At 38.6% G+C, this 23,332-nt stretch overlaps 2 protein-coding genes across 14 annotated transcripts in view; both read right to left on the bottom strand.

Annotated features, from left to right (window-relative positions):
• PARVA (parvin alpha) overlaps nucleotides 1-10,213 on the bottom strand; it is an 82,675-nt gene extending 72,462 nt beyond the window's left edge. Inside the window, exons 1-2 of the mRNA XM_039340335.1 lie at nucleotides 9,590-10,213; nucleotides 8,783-9,008 (exon numbers count right to left, since the gene is read on the bottom strand). Of these exons, the coding sequence (XP_039196269.1) occupies nucleotides 8,783-8,918 (136 nt within the window). The 5' untranslated portion in view covers nucleotides 8,919-9,008; nucleotides 9,590-10,213. The remainder of the gene's footprint in view (nucleotides 1-8,782; nucleotides 9,009-9,589) is intronic.
• A 341-nt stretch (nucleotides 10,214-10,554) lies between these two features.
• Nucleotides 10,555-23,332, bottom strand: part of MICAL2 (microtubule associated monooxygenase, calponin and LIM domain containing 2) — a 129,598-nt gene continuing 116,820 nt past the window's right edge. For all 13 annotated transcript variants that reach the window (XM_039340316.1, XM_039340319.1, XM_039340320.1 and 10 more), the window contains 5 exons: nucleotides 19,784-19,876; nucleotides 18,221-18,314; nucleotides 14,008-14,107; nucleotides 12,523-12,613; nucleotides 10,555-11,485 (listed from right to left, as the gene is read on the bottom strand). In XM_039340316.1, the coding sequence (XP_039196250.1) occupies nucleotides 12,550-12,613; nucleotides 14,008-14,107; nucleotides 18,221-18,314; nucleotides 19,784-19,876 (351 nt within the window). In that variant the 3' untranslated portion in view covers nucleotides 10,555-11,485; nucleotides 12,523-12,549. The remainder of the gene's footprint in view (nucleotides 11,486-12,522; nucleotides 12,614-14,007; nucleotides 14,108-18,220; nucleotides 18,315-19,783; nucleotides 19,877-23,332) is intronic.

The following is a 23,332-nucleotide window of genomic DNA, read 5'->3' as shown; positions in this document are numbered from 1 at the left end:
TGTGCCCACAGAGAGGGCTCTGAGTCCCGCCTCTGGCACGCGTGCCATAGGTTCGCCACCACTGCGTTAGGGCTTATTTTCCAGTTAGGGCTTATTTTCGGGAAAATACGGTACTAAATGTGTCCATCTGGCTGAAAATCTTAACTGAGGCTTATTTTTGGGGTGGGGCTTATATTACAAGCATCCTGAAAAATCATGCTAGGACTTATTCTCGTTGGGTCTTATTTTCGTGGAAACACGGTAGTGAGGAGCCCATGGTTTTATCCCTGCCTGGAATTCAGCTTAGGTACTCAATAGCAGTCTGGCTTAAAGGCAGAGTTTGGAACTTGGTGGGAACTATAGTTATAAAAGAAGCAGCCAGGCTGAGACAGCACCTAATCCCATTGAAGCTATTTTGATGGAAAGCAAGAACTATGTACCTTTTTAAATTTTAATAGTTTGCATCACTGTAAGGGCTGAGCCCCCACCAAATTGTTTACATGGCTAAGGCAACCTATAAGGGCTAAGAAGGTTAGTTAACCCTACCCAGGCAGACTATTCTTGGAGAGGTGTTTGCCTACAGTTAAATGAAGAGTAGAAGGTGAACCAACCAGACAGCTTTGCCTACGTTGGCACAAGTCAGAAAAAGTGCATAGCAGAACAAAAATGGATGGAGGCTGCCTTACTGGTGGGCAAATGAAGGTATAGGATAATGTGCATTTCTGCCTCAAGAAATGGTGGATTGAACAGTACTGGGGTAAAAATAATACAAGGATAAGCCCAAAGAAATATTTCCAAGAATTATTCTGGTTGCTTTTGTTGTACCAATAGAATGCTTTCATTTATTTTTATTGTATTTTATTTTACATTGTTAATCCTATGAATAGAGCTACCAAATCTGTGTTACAAAAATCTGGACAAGGAAAAATAGGAGCAATGAGATTCAGAAAACTAATTATTTGCTTGCATTTAGTGGTTGTCTAGATTACTGCAGTCCAAATATGACAACTCTACTGACAAGTCCATGGGCTGAAGACAAGGTCTAAATCTAAATCTAATAATAAACATAGATAATGATGTCATAAGCAATGACCTGGCCTGTGCCATGTGCTTTACATACTGGTACTCTAGACTAGCTATTTTTTTTAAGAACAAGATATACTAATGTCGATATAATATTAAGATGTAGGAATCCATAAAAGAAACAGTGACAGAGTCTGGTTGTGGAATCAAAAGGGGAATCTGCCTAGAGTCTCTACATTGCCACAAATGGACTAAGTTCATCTCTTTTTGAATTCTGTTCATCCTTATCAAGCACCAAAATAGTGCTGCTATTTGACTAGATTCCCGTCCATGGGCATGAACAATAAATCAATATAATTGGAACTTAACATGTGGCTCTCATCTTTCATGGCTGACAATAGCCAGTTATTCAGCCTTCTGATTATCTGGTATTATTTACAGACCAATTCTTTTGCAGATTACAACATCAGATTTGCCTATTGGTTAGGTTAGGGCAAAATGCAGTATTTTTCACCTGCAGCAGCAAAATAAGCAGCCAGGCCAAAAAGACATAGGAAATATTACAAAAGTTAGACCCGGAGTAATTTTTCTTCTACTATCAGAACCAAATAAGCCTATGATAAGAGTGGGCAAATTATTTCAATTGAAGTCATATCAATTGGGCATACTGTCTGAGGACATATATTGCATCATAATTGTCCTCTATATAATTTATAGAGCCAAATTGTCTGGTTTTCATCTGTTCCTACACCAATTTAAGCAATTTTGATCTTTGCTCTCCCTTGGTAAATGTATCACAGCTTTCTAAGACTGTCAGGCTCCAATTGTTAAGATTCTCTACGGCAGGTTATTACAAGATGTGAATTTTTGATGTCTGCCGGTCAAATTCAGAAATGCTGAAGGAGAACAATGAATTATGGCTTTACTTACCCTGGCAATCCATAATACAAGATAATGAAATACTACAAAAAAAGGGGGAAAGGAGTAGAGAAAAATTATTTTCTTCTACCATTATCTCAAAGACTTCCATGATAATGATTCTAATATCATAAATAGATTTAAAGTAAACTGTACTTCTAAGTACCCCAAATGATATCTGCAAATATCATAGTTTCATAGATTTATATCCCTTTCATAAGAGAATTGAGAATGTGCTGATCATATGTTATGAATGCATTAATAACTCTTTCTATAATCATCCTACTCACATAGCAACTCCATTAACTAATATCAGTGTTTGCAGTTGTATTCCACCCAATATCTGCTTACTATATGTATTTGTAAATGAGAATACTTCATGAAACTACTGAGGTGACTTCCAAAAATGGTTGTACTGTAATTAAGATTAGTTAGATACTTATGTTGTCCTGTTCTTTAAGGTGTTTTATAATATAGTGGAGATGACCAATGAGTTTAGCTTGAGTAATGAAAATATGGACTCCTCATGTATTTATTTTTAAAATATTTTATACATTACTTTTCATACTGTTTTGATTTTAGGATACTGTACAATCAAACTTAATGTAATTATGTAAAACACAGTAATAAAAACAGATTCAGTATTTGGAACAGAGTTAATAAAACAACATACTGGATGCTGGATAGCAAAAAAATGTATTTGCCCATACAAAAAAAGATTACCAAATGAATCACTGTAGACAGTATGTAAAAACTACTATATTGCTGTAGGAACCATTATGAAATTGGGAAGTAGATGCTTAGTTTAACAGCCTCTCACAGTTTATAAATATGACTGGCTGATAATATGGATGGTCTTTGAATCGAATGCAATGTAACAATTATTTTAAAACAATTTCAATAAACTGAATAGGAATGTCTTAGGATGGATACAGCTCCAAAACTTTTTTTTGCCTGGTCTTCAACCTCTACCTCTAAGATCCAGAGAAATAAGGCAACATGAAGATTAATTTCAAAAAACTATGTTACACCTCAGATGGGTATATTAAAACTTGAAAAATAAGAAAGGGTGGAAAATTTCAGCACCAGATCCTTTAGTTATTATGTCAGAGCTCCATTTCCAAGAAAATACATGTTTAAAGCCCTGGTAGCAAAGAAAGAAAAAAGATATCTGGTCCCTGAATTAAAGGCACTGACTGATTTTGTTAATAAAATTTCCCAGTGCTATGGGACCTGCATCAATTTTCAGGGCAATCACCAGAGCCTCTGTGAGATGAAGCCCTGTCCAAATCATTGCATTATCACAGAGTACAAATAAGCAGTCCCAAAATTAGGGCAGAAGGGGAGGGACCCGTGTTCAAAAACTTTCTCTTGTTCCCTCATAACATTTATTTATTTATTTATTAACTAATCACATTTATAGAGCGACCCATCTCATCTAAGGTGGTTTTAATCATTTTCTGAACTAAGGTCTCCGGGACAAATGACCTGATTAACCCTTCTCCAACCACCTGTGAGAGGAGGCATTGAGGTTTCGTGGTTAAGCAGTGTTTCTCACCCTTGGCAACTTCAAGATGTGTGGACTTCAATTCTCTGAATTCCCCTGCCAACATCCTCGAATTATGACCAAAACTGGAGCCAAAATTTCCATTCCTAAACAAAGTGCTTATTGAGTTGCGCCCCATTTTACAATGTTTTTGCCACGGAGATTAAGCAAATCTCTCCAGTTGTTAAGTGAATGTTGTGGTCCTTGAACAAATCCAGTTTCCCCCATTGACTTCGCTTGTCAGAAACCATCTGGGATACTCCAGCCATTGTAAATATGCCAATTGCCAAATGTCCAAATTTTGATCATGTGATGCTGCAATCAAGGTTGTAAGTGTAAGGACCAGTTATTAGTCATTTTTTTCAGTGCCATTGTAACTTTGAATGGTGGCTAAACAAATGGTTGTAAGTCAAGAATTACCTCTTTTCTTTTTAATATTAGATGTGCCCCACATTAAAGTTTAGGTTAATCCTATTCCCCTCTCAGATGTTGCTTTAAACAGCTTGGTAGCTGCTTCTAACATAGACTTCTCTCATTTAGTACAGGGCTGATTCTAATCAGTCACTGATCAAACAGTCGTACCACTTTACAAGCAAGCATACATTATTAGCACAGGGCACAATAATCTGTATGCAGTTATATAAACTATATGCATTAGATCAGTAGTTCTCAACCTGTGGGTCGGGACCCCCTTTGGGGTCGAATGACCATTTCACGGGGGTCGCCAAACAACGCAGTCCACCATTTTTTTCCCCTTTTCCTTAACTGTGCTACTCCCTTTTATTCTATCGGCTTTTGAAAGCCAATAGAATAGACTCTCTTGAATAGAGTCTAATTCTATTGGCTTTCAAAAGACAATAGGAATTGTCCAGGCTGTCTCTGCCCTGCTGAGCCCGCCAAAAGTCCCATTCTGCAAACGGTGCTGCACCAGTTGAGTAGTCCTCGACTTAAGACCGGTTGAGTAGTCCTCGACTTATGACCGGTTGGGGGTCGCGGTATTAAAAAGGTTGAGAACCACTGCATTAGATCCTTATGAAACCTAATTTCAGAACGGGACTGCAGTAAGTCAGATCATATTTCCATTTTACCAAAGACAGAACTGATTTAATTATTTATTAGTATTTTATTGGATTTAGATGACCTTGCGTGACTTACCTGTGAAAAGTAAGAAACAATCAAATGAAGGGGGGAAATGTACATCTGGAAAAAGAAAATATTCCAACACACCAGGGGAAAAAAAGCTAACAGTTTGACAACCACCTTAACCCCAGCCATGGAGCGGAATCCAGGTTTTCAGAGAATCGAGAACAACTAGAGGGATACTGTTCCAGAGGCCAGATGCCAAAACAGAGAAAGTATACTTCCCAGGTCCGAATAAGTGATGTTGCTTAACTGAAGGGACTTGGAATGTTATAGTTTAATCTTACTGAGAGGACAAATAGCTGGTCCCTCAAATAACCATGTCCTTAAGCCATAAAGGGCTTTCTGGGTCATAACTAATACTTTGAATTCTCCATAGAAGCCAGCTGGCAACCACTGCAGCTTGTGAAGCAGTGGTATCACATGGATATAAGAAGGCATGCCCATTATTAAACATCTCTTTCCAACTTGTTGTTGCATTCTGGACCAGCTATAACTTCCAAATGGTCTTTGAGGACATCCTCATATAGAGTTTACTGGAGTAATCCATTTGCGAGGTCATTAGGGTATGAATAGGATGCACTGTCTGAAGGGCATCCTATTCTAGGAATGGGCACAATTGGTGCATCATATGTACCTGTGCAAAGATCTTGATCACAGCAGCCACCTGCTCTTTGAGCAGATGGATCTAAGTCTTTCATTCCAGACCTAAAGTTTCTATAAAGATCCGTTTTATTACATTTATATAGAGCTCTGTCTCTGGAGCACACAGTGTAAAGCTCAATCAGCTGCATTTCTTTCTTTCTTTCTTTTCTTTCTTTCTTTCTTTCTTTCTTTGACACAATGATGAATGGATGCAAATCAGAGTGAAATTTGCAATTAAGTCACCTTGTGGTGAGATGGGCTGCAAATAAATTTAATAAAATAAAATAAAATAAAAAATAATAAAATAAAATAATAAAATAAAAATATCAGACCACACACAAAAATCAGCCTGTCTAAAATTTGCTCTGGCTATTCCTTAAGAAAAACTGACTTAGCTGCAAATTGTATCCATTTGTGTTTCTCCCATTCAATGTAAGCCTCTAATCCAATTCCTATGAATACTATTCAGAACTGTTTAGCATCCATTTATTCATTCAATTTATACAGCTGCCCATCTCAAATACATGATATCTAACAATGAATAAAAACAAGATTAAAACTTAACATATACAGCAACCAATACAATTAACATAACCATGATACAGGTTCAACTACTTTGTCAGAGCCCTAGGCTTAGCAACAAAACCATGTTTATAGAAATCCAAAAGGACTGAGGCAAATCAAATTTCCAGGGCGATGATCTTCCAGACAGAGGTGTAACAATATAATAAGCTCTTTTCCTGGGTACTGCCAGATGACCCTCCCTATTAGATGCAACCAAAGTGTGCCTTTCCTTCTGGATTAACAGGAAAAGTAGACACAATTATAGACAGACCTGCAAAATTTCATCCTATTTTGGTGGGGGAAATATTTACAGGCCCTTTGAACAATTCAATTTCAAAGGAGAGTAGCTTGAAAACTCCTACAGACTTCTGCAATATATGGCCCACTTAATTGTTCCAAGATAATTTAACATACCCAGAAATTTATTTTCATTTTAATATAAAAGGGAAAAATAGTACCGTAACTACTTCTGATTACCCCCAAGGCCTCCTGGAGCAGACTGGGAATATACAAAGCTCTTAATCCAAACCTCAAAATGGATCAGATGGTTTTTATGCACCAAAATATTAAATGTGTTCTCTAAACACATATAAATTCCAATCACAAAACAGTCTATCACAGATATTCAAAAATTGAACCCTAGAATCCGCTGCAAGTGCCCATTTTAGAAGCAATCTACTGGTGGTAGGCAACCTAGCTGTCAAAGAGTCTTGTCTGTGATTATTGATCTACCCCAAAGAAGGTCTTTTAGGAAATGGTTTGTTTCCAATATAATTTGAAAACCACTTCATGGAGGGATTACAGCATGTATAATCAGTTACTGCAGTATGAGTGTTCCCTAGATCCCAGATCTGAAGAAAAAAAACAGAACTAAAAGGTAATTTTCAGATTGGCGCTTTTTACAACTTATTTATTTGCTTACCATTCAGTTTAAAAACTTTATAGAAAGAATCATCTGTGGTTCTCTAGATGTTGTTGGATTTGAATTCCTATTATCTTTGATTGTATTGCTCAAATTCACTGAAGCCAACAGCTATTTTAGGCTGCCTGCCATTACCTTTGTGGATATGTTACTAAGGGGAAAAGCAATTTGCAACCTTCCAAATGTTGGATTTTGCCTTCTATAATCCTGCTTCAGAATAAAAAATCACAGGACTTTCACTCAGGACATGGTGAGCTAGAAGTCCCTGAAAGAGCAGGGACAGCATCCACTGGACAAAATTGATGGCCAGTGGCTGGAGCCTGGTCAGCAGATAGCTGCTACCCATGAGTAGACTGCAGGAACAGGAATTTTTGCAGTTGGCTATGAGTGGAGTGGCTGGGAGTGAAGAGATTCCATCTATGTCCACAGTCATCTCTCTCTCTCTCTCTCTCTCTCTCTCTCTCTCTCTCTCTCTCTCTCTCTCTCTCTCTCTGTGTGTGTGTGTGTGTGTGTGTTTGTGATGTCATGGAAAAGGAACATGTTTTATTGGACAAAACTGAAATTGATTTCAACTTAGATTTTAAAATGACAGGTTCCAAAAAGATGGGGAAAATGATATATTAGATATACAAATGAAATCAACTGATGTTTTAATAACTAAAAAAGAGACAAATAATGTGATAATAGATAAGTAGTAAGTGATTATTATGTAATAAATAGTAAGAATGACTTAGATAAGATTTCATTTCTATCTTGGTGTAGAAGACAGAGTAACTGTGAAATTAGCCTTTCAGATCCAGAGTGGATCATGCGTGATTCTGGCTACTTAAATCAGAATTACCAGGATTTTGCATTCAGACAACATACTGGGCCTACCATTGACCTGCTTTACTATACCTTGTAAAAACAAGAAATTGTCAGAGGACTCTGATTTTAATAAAGTATATATACAAATATTGATGAGGAATGCTGCAATGCTATGGGCTGATCTGAAGACTCAGATCAAATACCTGAGCATCTTTGTAGAAGCAATTCACTAGTATAACTCTAAACAGAGTATGAATCAAAGTCAAACAAACCACTGCATACTCCACAAATCCAGACACTGTGGTTTGTACATCATGGTTTATTTCTTCATAATGTGATCTCTCTTAACTGTAGTTTATTCAATAAACCATACTCAAAATCCATGCAGTTTACTAATAGGACTATGTGTCTTGCAAACCTAGACACCTGGGTTTAACGTTTCAATTTTAAACAAACAGTATGTTCCTTTTTTTTCCCCACTTCTCAAGTTGTGGGGCGCTCTCAATGAAGACTCTTCCCCCTTCCCCCATAATAATCTTGACCCAGATGATGTCCAGCCTGAAATCTTTTCTCCTCTTCCATCAACTTCTTCTGACTGGAGTTTTTCCAACCAAAAGAACAAGAAACCATGATTAGAAAAGACACAAAGCCTTTTGACTTGGCAGCGCCCAGCTGGGTGCGGGGGAGCGGAGAGCCGCGCTGCTGCCAACCTCCTCTTCCCCGCGATCGGGGACACGCTTTCGAGCCCCGCATTCCGAGAAATAAGCCCTTTCCGGTAAGCAACGGACGGTGACGTCTCACTCAGGCCCTTTCCACAGGGCCTGCGAGCTCCCAGGCGGGCGAAAACAACCTTGCTAAACCAGCGCTAAAGCTTGCCGCCACTCTCAGGACTTTATGCCAGCGCTTGGGGGGGGGGGGAGGGAGAACTCTGTACGTCACGATGTCAAACTTCTCCATGCAAGAAAGCAAAAGGAATTGCCGGAGGAGCCCATCATCATCAACTCCCCAGCAGTGCTTCAGGGGACAACATTTTTCCAGCATGACGCGCGTTCCTCACAGCGGCGCACCCAGCCCGGCGGCCCCGCCAGGCGCCTCTCCAAGCCCCGCGGGTCCGGGTTGGAAGGCAGCTTGGGGCCACCTTTGCCTCCTCTTTCACCCCCCCCACTCATCTCTCGCCCCTCCCCTCGCCCCATTAAAGGCGCCGCGCGCTGCGGAGCTTTGGCGCTCAATTCGGTTACCTTCTTTGGCTTTTTTCCTCCTGGCCAGGGTGCCTCCGAGCTTTCCGAGGAAGGAGTCATCTTTCTTCCGAGAAGGGGGCGATTTGGGGGTCGGAGACTTGGGGGAAGCAGGCGATTTCTGAGGAGAGGTCGCCATGGCGGTGGGTCCCACGAAACGGCGCCCGAGCCTGGTCGGGGAAGCGAAAGCGGAGAGGCTTCGCTCGGCTCAGCGACCAGCGGCTCGTCCCTATTCCCAACGGAAGCGGAATTATTCCAAGCATCTGAGGCTGTTCTGGGTCTTGCTCCTTCCCTCCCGCCCTCGGTCCTCCTTCCCTCCCTCCCGCGCACACCCAGGGAAGGAGTTTTTCTCCCTCTGGCAAACACGCGCCGAGTCTGCTCGGCTCCGTGGAGAGCTGCCGCCGCCGCCGCTCTCTTCCTCCGTCCGCAGAGCTTGCGGTTTGGGCCCACGAATTGCCCTGCATCTTCGGCGGATCCGCAGGTAGACGGACCCTCTTGGAAAGATGCTGCGGCCTGGATCTTATGCAAACATACAGGGAAAACGTCCCGGTGTCCCCTGCCTGATAAGGCATAGGTCTGCAGCCCGATCCTACATACGGTTACTTGACAGGAAAGTCTGCGGAGTTGAATCTAAGTTTTCAACTCCACGCCTAGCTAATGTTTCACTTGCAAGGGAGAGTTTGGGGAAGACCCTGCGAGTCTCTATTCTGCATAAGTAAACTCGTGCCTTTAGTTGTACTTTAATGCTTACAAGGGACAGAGGTCCCACGCAACCTAGCAGGCTCCCCAGGGCAGATTCATTCACCATACCTGCATAATTGGCCGGGGCAATTTCAAAAGGTAGCATAGCTTGTGCTCCCAGAAAACATTTCCCGCGACGTCATTTCCTAGCCCAGTTTCAGTTATGCAAACTGCTTCTGTACTTTCTAAACATCAGAAGTAAGTCTTTGTTCCGTTCAATAAGCTATATCGCCTCTTTCCACTCCACGGCTAATTTTAATCCCCCCTGGGGGAAGGGGAAAGGCTGGATCGGGAGAAGATGTGCCACCGCCGGTTCTTGAGGATTACATGCAGCCGAGTAAGAATTCAGTTTAGCGTTAGAGGAGTGTTGAAAGGGGCTGGAAAGAGATGTTTAATGCAAATTCTTTGATTTTGAAGGCTAAGCGAGCTAGCGAGGAAGTAACGGAACACAAAGGGATTACTCTTCCTGCTTAGGAGGATCTGCTTCACATGACAGAGTCTGTATTTCTGCCCGCTGGTATTAAGCAACTGGGCCATTTCCAAGATGTTGGTAGGTGGGAGAAATCAGCCCAATAAAATGATGAATTTTATTCAACATTTACATGAGACCACTGGAAAAGGTCATAAATGTGATCCGATATCATAGCTATATGTTGATATTATAGTACCCAGCTTTAGATTTCAGTGCCTGGCTGAAGAAGAAATACTGTGGAGGTCCTTTTCTGGTATCTGGAGGTCTGAATGAGGAGAGTTGGGTTTAGGCTTGAATCTAGCAAGTTCAAATCACTTTGGTTTCAATAACATGCTGGTCATCATAAGTTATTTGAAGGAATGACATTTTCCCAGATGTATCTAATTCATGGTTCTTCCTGAACTGTTCCCTCCTGTTAGTCTTTTATGCATATTTTATATAAACAGTTTTTTTAAAAAAAAATATTTCTATTTGGAATACTAAACAAAGATGTTCAGAAACAACTACTGTGCTATCCTACACCTGTCATGCAAGTTTTAAAAAACAAAATACAAAAATAACATTTAGAGTAAACCAATTTTTTTATTATTTGTTTCAGTACAAATAGCCTACTTAATCTCTTTACATCTTGTTCAGAATAAATGCTTATGTATTAAATTACAATGTACAAAGTACAAATATTTAGCATAGTTTTAAAGATTTAATATATATAGTGACTTTTAATTTGCAAAAACATCTTATAACTTGCATTTGCTTAACAGCACACTGTTATTTATTTACAATATACATATAGAGTATAATTTATAATTAATTGTCACTGTTCATAGTTACAGTGGCATTCTAATCACAAGGATATCATCCTCCAACTCAAGAATTAATGTAAAATGCCAAGAGGTATGTAGTAGTATTTATTTCAATCACTTTCATCAACAAGATATGTTTACAAATGAGAAACATGGATCTAAGGATCCTTAGACCCTACTTTTAAGGAAAACTAAAACAGTGTTGCAGTTTTGTAACTCTCAAGTATTCTCAGAATTAAAAATCCAGGAAGTAGAACACAAAGACCATTCTAGTATTACTTCCTCAATGGAACTGTATTAGATAAGGCCCTATTAAAATTCAGTCATTCTATTTCCACAAAGGCCAATGCTATTTTTATATTACCAATTGGAACATTATTCCTTTCTCCTACAGTTACACTGTGCAATAAGATTTTGATCCCAATTTATTTGATTTCTATAAGCCCCAATCTCATCTCCACAAGTGACTGGACAGCATACATTGTAATAATACATTAATGGTGTTTACTACACTGGAAGGACAATTGTTTTCTGAGAACTGTATGCATCCTTCTGTATTTATATTTGTCAAGCAGTATAAACTTATCAAAATATAGTTCTTTGGCTTATTGAAACTTCCTGTTCCTTCCAGAAAATACTGTTAGCATTCTTCTGTTTCTTTTCTCATGTTCCTTTCTCATCAATTAGGCCCTGTTATGAATACAAAAATTAAAAATTAATACAATTTTTCTATTGCATTAAATAGCATACTGTATTAATTATATTTGGTGTTAGTGTGACAAAAGTGGGGAAGCCTGAATCGAAACAAGTTCCATCTACTTATTATGCTGTTATGTCCATGAATGCTATCAGACATGGTATATATAAATGCTCACCAAGCATTTGTGAACAGGTTGCCCATCTGTATTGCTGTATTGTTGACTTTTCTACCCCATCAGGGATACTGTCCAATTGGGTTTATACACAAGCTTCCTAAATGAACAATATACAAGAAGCTGCCTTTATACATTTCCTTCAAGAATCAGCTCATAGTTCCAACAGGAACATCTCAACTTTGTTCATACCAATTTCTCACTTTCATATTACTACATTCATTCTTGACCACATAAGAAACAATAAATAATATTTATTTTATTTTATGAAATTTGTTTGCCACCCATCTTACCAGAGGGTGATTTTGACCATCTTAAAATGTCAAAATAATCCATTCCTACTATGTAAAGGAATTCAATATTGCCAGCAGTCATGCAAGTTTGCTTGTAGTAATGTCCTTACTTATTGGCCATTCATTCAGTTACTATTCAGAGTGATGACAGCACTGAACAAGGAAACTTATAACCAAACCTCAAATCCCATGGTCACATGATCACAATTCAAGTACTTGGCAACGAGCACATATTTACGACAGTTACAGCATCCTGCACTCATACAATTGTCATCTGAGACTTTCATAACCAGCTTCCCACAAGTAAAGTCAATGGAGAATCTGACAGGAAGTTGCAAGTCACAGTAATGTAATGTTGCACTTAATGACCCATGATAATTCACTTAACAACCACAGCTGGAAATGAAAAAAACTAGTAAGTAAGGAGTGATTTTTCCCCTTACAACTGTGTTTCTTGGCGATAGAGTTACCAGTCTCAATGTGTTTGGAAAATGAGCACTAACTGTACACATTTTCAGGTGACATACTGATTTTGTATACTAAATAAACCTTATACCAATACCTTAAACCTCTACTTTATCATCAATAGTTAGTTTTCTGTCTCAGTCCTCCTCCGGTCATTCTGATGATCTTCTAGTTCTATATCTTTGGCTCTGGAACAAGAAAAAGGTCCCAATAAGAGGATTGATCCTTTGATAACTTTTATCATTCTACACAAAGTTGATCAAGATCCTTATTTTTTTTCCAGCAATACAATAAAATGTGTTCAAGTTTATTTCCATTTCTATCATCATTTTCAACCCATACATCCATTAACTTGGCCAATTTTGAAAACAGTCTCCAAGATTGAAACATGCTTTTCTTGATGAGCATAGAAGTCACACACACACAAAAAATGCTATCAAAAACTAGCTTGAGGCATGGGATAATGTCCTCTGGAAAGATTCTTCCCTCTGACATAGGTAGTCCTCAACTTACAACTATTTGTTTAGCAACCATTCAAAGTTACAATGGCACTGAAAAAGTTTGTTACAAGTGGTCCTCACAATTACAATTGTTGCAGCATACCCATGGTCTTGTGATCAAAATTCAGCCACTTGGCAACCAGCATCCTGGGGCCATGTGATTGCAATTTTCAACCTTCCCATCAAGCTTCTAATGGGCAAGGTCAACAGGAGAAGCTATATTTGCTTACATTAAGAATGCAGTGATTTGCTTAAAAACCAAGGTCGTAAAATCAGGCATGACTCACTTAACCACCCCCTTGCTTATCAGTGGAAATTCTGGTCCCAGCTGTGATCATAAATCAAGGACTGTCTCTTTATGACAGCCCTTGTTCTCCTTGCCTTGAGAAAAGCCACTGAAACCTAGCTTTTTAGCCAAATATTGGGGTTCAGATGAGTGGAGTCTTTTAGTTGTTTAATTATTAAGTTTGGGTCACTCTTTTATACATTGGAGTGTTTTAATGATGTAGGTCTTTCTTTTTTAGGATGATTGTTCACAAATTTGTTGTATGCCACCCACATAATTAGGGCTGAATGGTCTTATAAATGCAACAGATATAATAAGAAATTAGATATTAAAGGAAAAATATGGTAGTATCAGGAAACAAAGCAGGAAATATATTGTACAGCTCATGAATGAATATATCACAACATTAAAATGTTTTCAAATGGTTTAAAATTAGGATTGACTATGATTGTTTTATCTCAATTCAAAGGTAAAAAAAATATAAAAGACTTTCCTTCCTTCCTTTCCCTTCTCTTCCCTTCCCTTCCTTTCCCTTCCCTCCCTTCCTTAGATTTCAAATCAGCATGAAAGTATCCTTAGAAGATATTCAATCAAAGCCTTTCAGTAAGGATAGTATAAAAAGAAATAACCATCTAACTTCAAACCAAAATAAAAATACATTTGTAAGGGGTAACACAGCAGTTTAGTTCAGTAAGGAACATATGCATGATGAAAAGAAAATCTTCTGACATCCATAAATACATACATACAGTACATATATTCTCACCATTGATGCAAACTGCCAATTCTGACTTACATGATCAAGAGTTCAGCTTCATAGCGCATTAATCTGTTCTTTTCCAGTACTAGTTCAAACCATTCATGTAACAATTCAGATTCATCTTGTGTGCTTGAATCTGTTTAAGAAGTTTTGAAAATGTCAGAATTAGGTTTTCCCCCTATCCCAAAAATTGCATCAAGTATAAATAAGTAGTTGGAAATGTCTTCTTCCAAAATACTCCAGTGGCATTTTCTAAGTATTTTCAAATATTACAATCAAAATTTGCTGAATTAAAGGCTAGAAGATATATTATTAAAAAGTTAAATTCCATTTTTGACCTCACAGGGTTGTTCCACGTACAGTAGTGGCATGCAAGTGCTGTTATCCAGCATGGGAGCCAACAGAAAACATTGCTGGCTTAACAAGGGGCTGATCTCATTTCCAGCAATGAAGCCGAATAGAGGTCTTGTCTGCACTGGAAAAGAGGGAGAATTGAGAGCTCTAGTGAAGAATGTCTTCTTTAGGAACAGTTGTGACCCTGTCTCTATGGGATTGGAGAATTGACACCAATGGAGCTGGTCTCCTTCTCTCCTTTCACTTCTCCTGCCACTAGTAGTAAGAAAAGCATTGACCTCTCCCAAGTATAGGAGAAACTCTAAGAAATTAGACAAATGGCACCACTGTTCTTGTCTGCAGGTATTGCCCATTTTTTCTGCCGTGTGACAGGAGAAACAATTTGACACACTCTGACCACCTAGCATACCTTGTGCTGAAAAGGCAAAACCTGTTACTTTTGAAGTGAAACGGGGGTGGGGTGGGGGCTGTAAGGCAGAGGCAAGTTGAGGATAATATTATATATTCATGTCCAGCAAGCATATGCAGTGTATAAGCCCATACTCTCACTTATTTAAAATGTTTTTTCCATCAAACAGTTTCCAAGACTTTTCAAATCAGATTTTCGAGAAACTCTCAAGTGTAGCAAGAAGGCAGAGGATATTCCTACGGTTTGTTTCCAACATCTGTATTTCAAAGAGTATCACTTTCTCTGGAACATGTTATACGTGCTTAGTTGTTCACACAACCAGACCTTGCATTGTTCTAAATTGCAGTGGTTTCTCACAGGGGCCCACCTCAGTCTGGGACACTTCCAATTTGAGATGTACATTACAGCCAAAATATAACCTTGTACTAATATATCACATTAGAAAAATCTGTACTTTCAGTAGCACTCACACAAAGTAGAGATGGGGAACACAGTAAAGCAAAATAGCCAATATTTCTCTTTTGATATCCTTTTGCTAGTGGTGGAATATGAATCTGTATAGAAAAGCTTTAGGGAAACAGTGATTTCAGAATTCAGTTGATGTTCTAGCTGTACTAAAATTAAACTGCACAGAATTAAAATCAGTGCCTAAATGCGAGTCTGCCCCAGAAGATGCTCTGAACTTTAAAAGAAAAAGAAGAAAGACTGATCACAATTAACCTTGTCTATGCCCCAGGAATAACTAATTAATGTTATGGCTAAGATTATTTGAGGTTTTTCTTATGCATACGTGGTTGTTGTTCCAGTTGTGATCCTCTTAGTCACATTTTACTCAGCGCCTTTAGAGCACTTTATTTCAGCCCCATACACTCTTATTCAGTCCAGTAGCTAATGAGTAATTCCCTCTAACAAAAGAGCCTTTCATTTCACTCTCACACAATTATTAGAGGGGAGTTGCATTAATGTCATGGAAGACTACTGTTTGCAGGCCTGTCTCTAAATTTGGTTATTAAGAACCTTTGCAGCTCAATAATATTGCTTAACTGTGATGATTTTCTAATTACCATAATAACACCTATTAAATCACTTGAACTCCATAAGCATAGCCCTGCCTAAATACAGCTTAATCTAATAAGACCTGGTTATTTATTAAGCAATAAAGTACTATATTTCTAAAGGCTGAATGAATGGAACTGTAAGAGCTGTAACCATACATTAACAACGTAAACATCATTATAAGCAACTTCCCCAAATTAATAATTTTCGAAGGTTGTTTGCCAAATCTACATGTAAGGTTGACAAATGAGAAATAATCACTCCCTCTTTAAGAACACCAGCTTCTATCGATCAATCTATAGAGAACAGAAAAAAACCTACCCTAATAAAAAGAATTAAATTACTAACAACAGCGAATGGAGCAGAAATCTTCCATCTCCCAAGTCATGCCAAGTAAATAATGGCATAACAACTTAGCAGATCTAACTAAAAGTCTGTACATTGTTGAATGCCACAAATATTCAGTTTTTAAGACTTTGGGGCAGCTTAACCCATTTGTTCCATCCATATGAGAAGCCTTGTTTTGCTTTTTGTTGTACTAGATAGAGATGCTTTTGATAAAGACTCTTGTGGGAGATATATTTTTTAATATCAGTATCCTCATATCAGTATCATTTGCTATGGTGTGTTTCCTTTGGGCCCCTTTTATAAGAAACTGTTACTACCACTGAGTTAGCGCAGATGGAGAAATGAGATTCCAGATCAGAGAGAATGGAGATGATCAAGCACCCTCCGATGTGTAATTTCCAAGGTTGTGTATGAGCTGGAAAGATCAGCTCTATTCCATCTGTAACACAGTACTCGGAGCAAGCAACCAGCCTGCTTGGGGAGGAAGCATAGAATGAGGCAAGCTCACAGCAAGAAATTTATGCTGAGTACAAGGTAAATCTAAAGTATCTCTCATAAGACAAAATGCATGATGGTTTTTAAAAGGTACTACCTGCTGTGGGCTGAAAAATAATTTAGTATACTTTGGAGCAATTAAATAACTATTTGCTCATCCAGCTGTTTTAAAAAAAAAGAGTACCATTGCTGTGCAATGAAGACCAGTATGCTATCATGTGCATCAGTGCTAAAGTTGCTAGAAAACATATTCGGCCCTACTTATGGCATCTTCAAATTGCCTATGCTTTAGATGTGCTGGTGCCCACAGTGATGCCCAAAGACACCAGGATACCTCCAGGACTGCATCTCATTCTGCATTGTCTGCTAAGTCAGGGATTTCCAACCTTGGCAATTTTTAAAATTGTAGACTTCAATTTCCAGAATTCCCTAGCCAGAATGGCGGGCTGGGAAATTCTGGGAGTTGAAGTCCACAAGTCTTAAAGCTTTCAAATTTGGGGATCCCTGCACTAAGCAAATAGTCTCCAGTGCCTATTCAGAGCCCCTCTTCCTCCTCACCCCCTCCCCCTCCCAGTCTTTCTATAATGCAGTGTTAACGTCACTGAAGAGAAAAGTGTCTTCTTAGAAAGGGAGGATGTTAAAGTAATAAAAGTGAAAGAGGGAGAGAGAGACTGAATGGAAAAGAGAAGAGTTCCTTCACCTTTCTCTTACTCTTTTTGTTACACAAATATAACATGTACTGGTTTTTGACCGCAATAAATTGAATTGATTGATTGATCACAAGTATAAAGAGCTAGAATTCTACCCTCCTTTAAATTTTCCCTCTTCTAGTAGAAATGTGTAGTTACACGGGATATGCTAAGATAGCCCTTAAGAATACAGATTTACAGTCACTTCTGGACCAGGTAATCTATAAATCTCCTTTATTAATCTTTAGTAACACTATTCTAAGATGTAGCAAAAAAAATCCTTTTCCTTTCCAGTATCTCTTTGTTTCAATGGGTTTAAATAACGACCTGCTTTCCTTCCTTCATTTGGGGGGGGGGGGATTACTGGGATTCACAAGTTTGCTTGTTTGTTTGTTTATTTAATAATATTTGTGCCACCCATCTCACATATAAGGTGACTCTGGGCAATTTTAAATTTATCACTAAATAAACATGTTGATAATTGAGCTTAGTTCTGGATGGCTTCCTGGACATATCTTGGCAACTATATAGAAGGTAATTGTCATTTTCTTTCAATTCCCCAATCTAGCCTACAAGCTGGAATTTTCTTGTGGCCTCTCAAACACTAACTAAACTGCCCTCTACTCCAGCTGTTCACTTCCATTAGGTGGTTGAACATTGTTCTGTACATCTCAAGATTAGCCACGCCGTCCCAACAATCATCATACGATACCAAAAGGGAAAGTTCTCCCATAATCAAAAATGCCCACAAGCCTAAAAGTTTCCTGTATCCCATTCTATTCCAATCTATTCTAGGAGGATAAAAAGTTAAATGCAACTGAATTTTTCTTACAACTTCTCAAACAGCTTCAGGAGGGCTGGCATGTTCTTCAGATCTCAGATTTTCTGCCATTCTTACCTGCTTCCCCTCGTAGTTTCCTCTCCAGTTGAACGCCATACACCTCAAGAGCTCTCTGTTGCTCTTCTACTTCTTCCAATAACCGTTGGATAGCCTGGACAAATGAATAAATAAATCTAAGAAATAAAGTCTTCAAAGATGCTACTTTGATATAGAGAAAGTCCTCAACTTACAACCACAACTGAGCCCCAAATTTCTGTTGCTTAGTGAGATGTTTGTTAAGTGAGTTTTGCCCCATTTTACAAGCTTGCTTGCTACAGTTGTCAAGTGAACCATTGCAGTTGTTAAGTTAGTGAGCGAATCTACAGTTGTTGAGTGAAATCTGACTTCCCCATTGTCAGAAGGTCACAAAAAGTGATCACATGACCCCAGACTCTGCAACTGTCAGAAATATGATCTGAATTTTGATCACGTGACTCTGAGGATGCTGTAATGGTCGTAGGTGTGAAAAATGGTCATAAGTCACCTTTTTCAGTCCTGTTGTAACTTTGAACAGTCACTAAATGAACCATTGTAAGTTGAGGACTACCTATATCTACTTCATGGCTCTCTATTCAATTGACAGTGACTCATTATAATGATACTGCTATTTTCCTAATGGTTACATGATACTGGGAACTAAATGTAGGTCTTTCAGCATACTTAACATACCCCTTTGCGTGTTTTTCTATGTCCCTATCCCAAAAAATGTATTTAAACACATACAAGTACATATCTATTTTTCTGCTGTCAAGTATTGTCAGGAACCACAACAGTACCAACAAAAGTGCCTAATTGTTCTTTAGCAGTCATGCAACTGTGATAATAGCTAAAACCTATTCCATCCGAAAAAGCACTAAGATTACCCACAATAATAGCACACGCTTATAAAAAAAAGAGTCTGGTTGCAGAGCTTCTAAGGCCCACAAATTTTGTCAGTAAAATGAATTGATGGACATAAAGCCATCAGTCCAAGAAAAAAAACAACATAGGTAAAATTGAAAATATATAAAACTAAAAAGAAAAGAAATTAATATAAAATTTTGAGACCTGTGGAAAGGTGGATAGTGCATAGAGGTAGAGAACTGGGCAACCTGGAATGCCAGTTTGGTTTAGTGGTTAAGGTGCTAGCCTAGGAACAAAGAGACTGTGACTTCTAGTCCTCGGGCATGAAAAACAGCCCAACTCACTTCATACGATTGTAGGAGGAAAATAGGAGGAGGAAGGAATATTAGGTATCTTTTCCACTTTGAGGTATTTATAAGCAATAATAAAGGTGGGATAAAAATCAAATAAATCTAAACATGGAACAGTCAGAAGAAATGACAAAGAGAGGTCATATTCCCTACCAGGAAATGTCTTCAGGATAGGATAAATAAAAATCATATTGGATAGCTTATAAAGAGAACAGTGAAGGAACATATAGTATGGCTCCACTGAGCCATCTCCATAAGGACATAAGCATTAATGAAAAGGAATATTTTTGCAGTTTCCCAATAACATGGCAGAAGACAATGCATGCAAACTGGTCACATTTTTACTATTGAATACATTACATGTAGACTAGAGTAAGAAATTAATTACCTGTGCTTTGTGAAGTCTTTTTAGTTCCTCTTGTTTAACCAGTTGCTTTGTTTCTTTTGCCAACTTTTTGTTTCTTCTAAGAGTACTTTTAACCTGCAAAAATAAACAAGAACACATACCAAAGGAAATCAATACTTTGTACTTAGCCACAGATTTTCATAGACTTTCCTTTTAATGTGAATGTTAAGTAGCCTTTGACTCTGTTTGCTGGACACAATCTGAGCCATTTGTTCTGATCAATAAGGGCCTTACCACATTCTTTAGTTGGGCATTAACATTTTTTGTCGATAATGGAAATGGTAATGTTCTGTCAATTAAGATAAAACAGCACATCTATAAAACCAAACTAATAATCCTGGTGGTTCTAAAGTAAACATTAGGGAATCTGGCATTACATTCAAATCTTCCTTTAACTTACTACTGTTGCGAAATATTAAATCATATGCTCTACCGTGAAAAGAAAAAATAGAGTGTCTTCATACAAAATGCAGGCAGATTTAATATTAAACATTTCAATGAAGATGTGTTCTTTATTATGCTGTGTGCCTGTTCTGATTACAGACTAGAATAATAAAAATAGAATAAAATGCAATGCTAGCTACTTAGAAGGAAAACATAAAACTTATCCTATTGTTAATAGCTGTAACAGATATCTAAAATCTGCTTCTTCCTCTTCCTCCTCTTCCTCCTCTTCCTCTTCTTCTTCTTCTTCTTCTTCTTCTTCTTCTTCTTCTTCTTCTTCTTCTTCTTCTTCTTCTTCTTCTTCTTCTTCTTCTTCTTCTTCTTCTTCTTCTTCTTCTTCTTCTTCTTCCAATATGCCTGTTCTGATTCCTTCCTCCTTTCTTTTTCTTCCTTCTTTTTTCTTCTTCCTCTTCCATGTCTGACTATCCTCAGGAGCTTCATAAATACTACTGGAAGCAAAGTAATATCTTCTAGAAACCACAGAAGAAATATGGTCATCCAACACTATTCTAGTACTGTTCCTACACATAGGAGTCAATCGACTGTGTTCTCATCCTTCAATGCATGACATAGTATATGGGGATATCAAAGGGCATCAATGAAGCATACTTTCAGGGCTCAGCCAAACACATCAATTTTCTCAGAAAAGGAGCAGGCTAAATAGCATCATTTGAATTTTGATGATAGCAAGCCCCAATACTGGTTCCCAAAGACCAGATGCCAATGTCACATCTTGATTCTGATGCTGAGGATTTAAACCTGGAATTAAAAGCAAATCCACCCAGTCTTTGAGTACCTAGAAGACACAGCTAGAAAGCTAGATCTGGCCTTGTGAAAGACCTGTGTTGTGAGTTCAGTTTGGGAACAATGTCAGATTCAGATAGCATTTGAGAATTCCTGGAATCAGAGTCTTTTTATTACACAAATATTCACCAAATAACGCTTTTAAATTCAAATCTGAGGTTCCAGCCTCATTTGTTTTTACACAATTTTCTACCTTTTAATTTATCTTCTATACTGTAATTCTATTTTCTGTGTCAACACTGTTTCATCCTGCAGGCTATGTCATGCAATGTAATCCATTTTCCTTTTCCTTTATTGTTTTATTGTGTGTCTATTTCTTATTTTAAATCTTGCTCCCAGCTATTTGTGCATAGTCTGGCACTGGGACCTCTCATTGGCACTGGGAGTAGTATTTCACAGGCTCTTGTCTAGGGTTGTCACTCTAGGACAGGCATGTCAAACTCACGATGTCACATGACATCGTACGACATATTGGGACATTTTCCCCATTGCTGGCAATGGGGTGGGTGCGGTTTCAGCGTGATGCATCTGGCCTGTGGGCCAGCAATTTGACATGCTTGCTCTAGGTCTTCTTGGAATAGCTGTCACACTGTTTCACCTTTTGCAGTGCAGCTAGTGCTCAAGGGTTTGTTATAATCTTTGTCAGCTGGTATGCTAATGCTCTAGAATAGATCTCTCCTTGCCAGGCCAGGCTCTTAATTTAGTTCCTGTGCTCTAGGTTGTTTGGAGTAATTGCTAACATTGAGGGCTTGGTTTCCTGCTGGTGTCTACATCTAAAGCACGGGTGTCAAACTCGCCACATCACGTATCGTGTTGCAACATATCACAACTCTTTTTGCATTCCTGGCAACAGGATAGGCGCTTTGCTTTGGTATGATGAAACTGGCCCATGGGCCGGCAGTTTGACACCCCTGATCTACAGTGTAAATGCCAGGATACTGGGCTTAATTTCCAGCCAGCACTCTGGGATTCTTATTCTGCTACCACTAACAATCTCCAGTTCACCTCTCTCCACAGCTCCTGTTCACCTCTCTACACAGCTGCTTTCCCTGTCACCACCATTTTTCTGCTCTGTCTATTATCTTTAAGGCTTCAGCTTTCAGTTTCTTCCATCTTCTTTCCAACTTTTCTGTGTTCTTGTTCTTCTTCCTCAATGTTCCCATAACCAAGTCCATCTCTAAAAGATTGGCTCATCCAATCTAAAAGGGCAGTCAAAGTAGGTCAAGGGGGGAGGAGAGGGGGGATATTTGGCCATGATGCTTCCATCATCTTTCGTTCTACATAGTGCCTCTCAAGGAAACCCACATAAAAGAGAAGGCAGAGCTGGGGGGAGGGGGCAGAGTTAAATGTGTCCTTAGAGCTCAGAGTCCTTACATTGCCACAAATTGCCACATCACTCCTCTTGAATTTTGTTACCCTTATCTAGCACCAATTTAATGCTGCCCATTAGTTCATTGGATTCTTGAGTATAGATTTGAATAAATCTTCTGTGCTGCAATTTAACGTATGATCCTGATTCTTTGCACCTAACAACCATTAAGTTGAAGATTTGCAGGCTCAAAACCTAACAAAATAAAAGCTGCAGAGCTTCAGCTGTATCTGGTGAGGAATAGAGGGGACTACCGTAGTGTATTTAAAACTGCTCAGCAGTTTTATGTCCTGCTTGAACATTTGGTGGTAGCCCATTCTTGGTGCTGAGAATCTATTATCTATTCCCTTGACTCCTTGATCCTATATCTCACCCTTTGGAATTCTCACAGTGGACAGCCAACTCAAATTCTGCATCCTTATAATACCAGTGAAAGACTGTGGACTGATCTATCCTCTTACCATTGGCATGGCTAGTAAGAGAATTGATTTACAGCAGTTCTATTTAAATCCCTGCTAGCATCTCATTAAGCTGTGAAACATATTCCCTTTGTCTTTTCTGCAGGAGGTCGTTTAACAGGGTGACCATAGTTGAGTTTGTTCCCAAATCAGGCTGGAAGCCAGACTGAAAAGGACTGTGTTAATAGGATTCTTCCAAGAATGTCAGCAGTTTTACAGGCAATATCTTTTCAAGCACCTTGCCTGTAAATGGATTTTTGTAATATGACTGTAGCTGGTGAAAGTTGTCTGTATTTAGTTATCTTTTTTTTTTCTTCAGGAATGGATGTTCCACTTAATCATTCCCCTTTTATAACATAAGTAATGGGATAGGGAGCAAGAGAATATGTAATAGGCTAGAGAGCTGTAACCATCTTGCCATATCCTCAAGCCTTAACAATCGAAAGCAGATCCATA

This window comes from Crotalus tigris, unplaced genomic scaffold (genome assembly GCF_016545835.1).
Source record: "Crotalus tigris isolate CLP2741 ecotype Arizona unplaced genomic scaffold, ASM1654583v1 scf7180000017744.3724543626:3957646, whole genome shotgun sequence".
Classification (NCBI taxonomy): domain Eukaryota; kingdom Metazoa; phylum Chordata; class Lepidosauria; order Squamata; family Viperidae; genus Crotalus; species Crotalus tigris.
Note: the sequence above shows the minus strand (reverse complement) of the source record. Positions and strands in the feature narration are given on the sequence as shown.